At 44.5% G+C, this 5,000-nt stretch overlaps 1 protein-coding gene across 1 annotated transcript in view; it reads right to left on the bottom strand.

The window, feature by feature from the left end:
- Positions 1-5,000, bottom strand: part of LOC311247520 (plexin-D1-like) — a gene marked incomplete at both ends in the record, with an annotated part of 37,149 nt that overhangs the window by 31,584 nt on the left and 565 nt on the right. The window contains one exon of the mRNA XM_084338559.1: positions 4,937-5,000. This exon is cut by the window's right edge and continues 49 nt beyond it. Coding sequence (XP_084194685.1) covers positions 4,937-5,000 — 64 coding nt within the window. The remainder of the gene's footprint in view (positions 1-4,936) is intronic.

Genomic DNA, 5,000 nt, shown 5'->3' on the forward strand with positions numbered 1-5,000 from the left:
ATACTGACCGCTATGAAAACCAGAGACAAAAAATGCTCTGAACTTCATAAAAGTCAGTCAAAGCTTGCCAAAAGCTCAAACAGTGATCTCCAAGCCCACGTGGATGAACTCAAAATACAAAAAAAAACAGACTAACAGAAACCTATGTAAACACCATGATCAAATCTGCAAAAAAAAGTTTCATCAATGACAAAACTGAGGAAAACTAAAACAAAGCCTGTGAACTTTGGAAATTACTTAACAACCAACTAGGCTGCAGCAAAAAAACTAAAAACCAGGTTTACAAACATAAAACATAAAGACAGAAAACACTCTCAGATCACAGATTCACAAATACAAATACACAACACTGGTTAATAAACTACCCTTCCACTCTGGCATTTTGGGGTAGAACACATCCTTCCAGCCTTCTACAAAAACCTAGGGGTCCGCAAAGACGACTTCAAACTTGAAATGGTTAAAAAGCTGATTTAACGTAAATTTCAGCTTGAGTGTGCCTTGTTTTCATAGCCATCGTCCTGATCAGCGTATGTTGTTGTACTAACGAATGCCGTTATTGACAATCAATTAATCAGAAACGACCCCCCCCCCCCCCCCCCCTTTCATGCATTCATGATGGAACATAATACCGATCATATGCATTTGAATTTTTTATTGTAGCGTGTATAGGGACGAAATGCCAATGGATTAAGTATAATATATGTCGCAGGCTATTACTAGCCTCCCGGGAATTACCCTAAACCGCTCTAAAACCATACTTATATTCACCACGGTATAAAACGGGAATGTATGGATGGATTTTTTTTTTTTTTTTCACATCTTGAACGATAGATACAGTACTCGATGTCAAATGGACCATAGTATTGCATCCATAGCTATAATATAGAATATAGTTATAGCCCTGCAAACAAGGTGACCGACTCTTTGGTTTAATGCGTGTCAGCACGTAGCCATATCCCGTTCCTAGCGTGAGGGGGGGGGGGGGGGGGGGGATGTGCCAGATCCAGCCCTCGGTGGTCCATCCAGGGGGAGAGCAGCCATTCAAACTCTCAACCCTTTCCTCTGGACTGGGAATGAGTCAGGAGATGAGATCTGGCCCACGCTCAAGGCACACTGTCACTGTGTGTGTGTGTGTGTGTGTGTGTGTGTGTGTGTGTGTGTGTGTGTGTGTGTGTGTGTGTGTGTGTGTGTGTGTGTGTGTGTGTGTGTGTGTGTGTGTGTGTGTGTATGTGTGTGTCTGTGTGAGCCCGCGTGCACGTAAAACGAGTGCGTTCCGAGTGTCTCTCGGTCCAAAGGCTAAAGGTCTCTAGGTCCGGGCCCCGGGCCCCGTGTGTGTGTCTCAGTCTGCAGAGACAGCATGTTATTGTGCGTCTCCGTGTCTCCGTGTCTCAGTGGAGCAGCGCTGAGGTAACAACACAAGTATTTATGTTCCCTCGGAGCTGCTTTTCAACACTTTCTCCTCTTTCATTTCCTTCGCAACCAAAAAAAAACGGTGTCCACTACAATAAACGGATACCCAGCCCCCCCCCAAAAAAAGAGCTCTGACCCAATTCTCATTGTGTAAGAGTATATAAGGTTGCAAAAGAGGGAGGGAGAGAGAGAGAGTGTAGGAGTGAGTATGTGTGTGTGTGTGTGTGTGTGTGTGTGTCTGTGTGTGTGTGTGTGTGTGTGTGTGTGTGTGTGTGTGTGTGTGTGTGTGTGTGTGTGTGTGTGTGTGTGTGTGTGTGTGTGTGCGAGCGCATGTGCGTGCACGTCGGTGCGTGCGTGTTTGAGGGGGGAGGTTTCCTGGTGTGAGCGGCCAGCATTGTTCAAGCTCATGCCTGTGGTTGGAAGACCAAGCCCACTGAATTGTGTCTGTCCGTATCAGTGGAAAAGCACACACACACACACACACACACGCACACACACACACGCACACGCGCGCACACGCACACACATACACATACACACACACACACACACACATGCGCACACGCGCGCACACACACACACACACACACACACACACACACATACACAGACACTCACAGACACACACACACACACATTATTATTTGGATTATTGAGAACTGCTTACCTATAGAGCAGTGGTTCTCAAACTACGGGTCACGACCCAAAGTGGGGTCATGGGTAGGTGACAGTGGGGTTGCACATTGGCCAGTAAAAAAAAAAAAAAATGTTCTGGCAACATATTTTGGCTAAATATGCCTCGTTTTATAAATGTGTATTGATAACATAGTGATGTAATACGATTTTCTATTAAATAATGCATGATCAAGTTCAACAACGTGTGCTTTTATTGAGATATTCCTTAATTCCACGTTGAAATTACACAATACATTAATTAAGTGTGTGGTCGCCAAACCATTTTCCTAAATACAATGGTATAAAAAAGTTCCAGAACCCCTGCTCTAGAGAACACATTAGACCTCCTGCAGTATGCCAACAACAAACAAAGGAGTTGTGTAAATGTCCATATTGGTGAATGTCTCCTGACAGATTAAAGGCGGACAGGGGTGAGACTTCTCATCATGTTAACCTACTGGCTTCCATAAATGTCGGCCTACCACCAGTTCAGCTTGAGATTTGGTTGTGCTTAAATGGTAAATGGCTGCATTTATATAGCAGCTTTTATCCAAAGCGCTTTACAATTTGTTCCTCACATTTGACCCGTTCACTCACACATTCACACACCGACGGCGGAGGCGACCAGGCAAGGTGCCAACCTGCTCATCGGGAGCAGTTAGGGGGTTAAGTGTCTTGCTCAAGGACACTTCGTCACGCTGCCTGGGAGGAGCGGGAATCCAACATCTGGATGACCAGACGACTGCTCTACATCCCGAGCCACTGTCACCTCGCAACTCCCACTAACAGCAACACATTTTGAGAAGTATCTCTCTAAGATCCACCCAAAATGCCAAGAAGAGACTTCAGTTGTGAATGTTGTAATTAAATGATGGCCATGGCAATGATTCCAAGGTATGGTGTTCAACACAAGATCAACGGCATTATTGTCTCAATGGGAAGTCGACTGTCGCTTCCCTCTGACAAACGAGCAACAGTTGTGATTGGAGGATCAAGAAAAGAGTGCAGGGTTTGAGATAGGTCAATTGTTAGCTATAGTAACAAACAGTGTTCTTGAAAAGCCTACTGCGAAAGATAGTGATGTACTGTATGTCTCTGCTGTGTTAGATACGCTGATGCCTGAGATAGAGAGATAGAGAGAATAATAATAATAATAATAATAATAATAATAATAATAATAATAATAATAATAATAATAATAATAATAATAATAATAATAATAATAATAATAATAATATTTAATAATAATAATAATAATAATAATAATAATAATAATAATAATAATAATAATAATAATAATAATAATAATAACAATAATAATAATAATAATAATAATAATAATAATAATAATAATAATAATAATAATAATAATAATTCATTACATTTTCTCAGACTCAAAGTGCTTTACAAAGTAGGGTTAGGGAAATTGCCTCCTTCACCACCACTGGTAGAACCCAACCTTGGGCTACGCAGGCTCAATGGCTGCCACACACTGGCCCCCGGCACACGTCACACCACACAATGGCTGAACGGCTCAGGAGACAGGGATTGATATCAGCCATGGGGAAGGGATGATTAGGTGGCCTTGATGTCAGAGACCTGGGAATTTGACCAGGACCCCCTACTCTTTACGATGGGCGCCGTGGGTTCTTTAACGACCGAATTCAGCCAAGACCTTGGTTTAGCCGCGTCTCATTCGAAGAACGGCACTCGCAGCTGTACGGTGTCCCTATCACCGTAACACAGGGGCATTGTTACTGACAAGTCCAGAGGACAGAGTGCCCCCTGCTGGACAACAACACCACTTTCCGACAGCAGCCTTGACCGGGGCTCGGACCGGTGATCTTCCGATCACGAGTCCGGACCTCTACTCATGTAGCCACGCTGCTGGACAGAGAAGAGGTCAGATAGACAGACTGTCTCTCACCTTAGAGAAGAAGGTATGAGCCAGATAGAGAGACTGTCTCTCACCTTAGGGAAGAAGGTATGAGCCAGATAGAGAGACTGTCTCTCACCTTAGGGAAGAAGGTATGAGCCAGATAGACAGACTGTCTCTCACCTTAGGGAAGAAGGTATGAGCCAGATAGACAGACTGTCTCTCACCTTAGGGAAGAAGGTATGAGCCAGATAGACAGACTGTCTCTCACCTTAGGGAAGAAGGTATGAGCCAGATAGAGAGACTGTCTCTCACCTTAGGGAAGAAGGTATGGGCCAGATAGAGAGACTGTCTCTCACCTTAGGGAAGAAGGTATGAGCCAGATAGAGAGACTGTCTCTCACCTTAGGGAAGAAGGTATGAGCCAGATAGAGAGACTGTCTCTCACCTTAGGGAAGAAGGTATGAGCCAGATAGAGAGACTGTCTCTCACCTTAGGGAAGAAGGTATGAGCCAGATAGACAGACTGTCTCTCACCTTAGGGAAGAAGGTATGAGCCAGATAGAGAGACTGTCTCTCACCTTAGGGAAGAAGGTATGAGCCAGATAGAGAGACTGTCTCTCACCTTAGGGAAGAAGGTATGAGCCAGATAGAGAGACTGTCTCTCACCTTAGGGAAGAAGGTATGAGCCAGATAGAGAGACTGTCTCTCACCTTAGGGAAGAAGGTATGAGCCAGATAGAGAGACTGTCTCTCACCTTAGGGAAGAAGGTATGAGCCAGATAGACAGACTGTCTCTCACCTTAGGGAAGAAGGTATGAGCCAGATAGAGAGACTGTCTCTCACCTTAGGGAAGAAGGTATGAGCCAGATAGAGAGACTGTCTCTCACCTTAGGGAAGAAGGTATGAGCCAGATAGAGAGACTGTCTCTCACCTTAGGGAAGAAGGTATGAGCCAGATAGAGAGACTGTCTCTCACCTTAGGGAAGAAGGTTCGAGTGACAAACTGCTTGTACTCCAGGAAGGGGATGCCCTGGCTGCTG

Source organism: Notolepis coatsorum, assembly GCF_963971535.1.
Source record: "Notolepis coatsorum genome assembly, contig: SCAFFOLD_816, whole genome shotgun sequence".
Taxonomy (NCBI): domain Eukaryota; kingdom Metazoa; phylum Chordata; class Actinopteri; order Aulopiformes; family Paralepididae; genus Notolepis; species Notolepis coatsorum.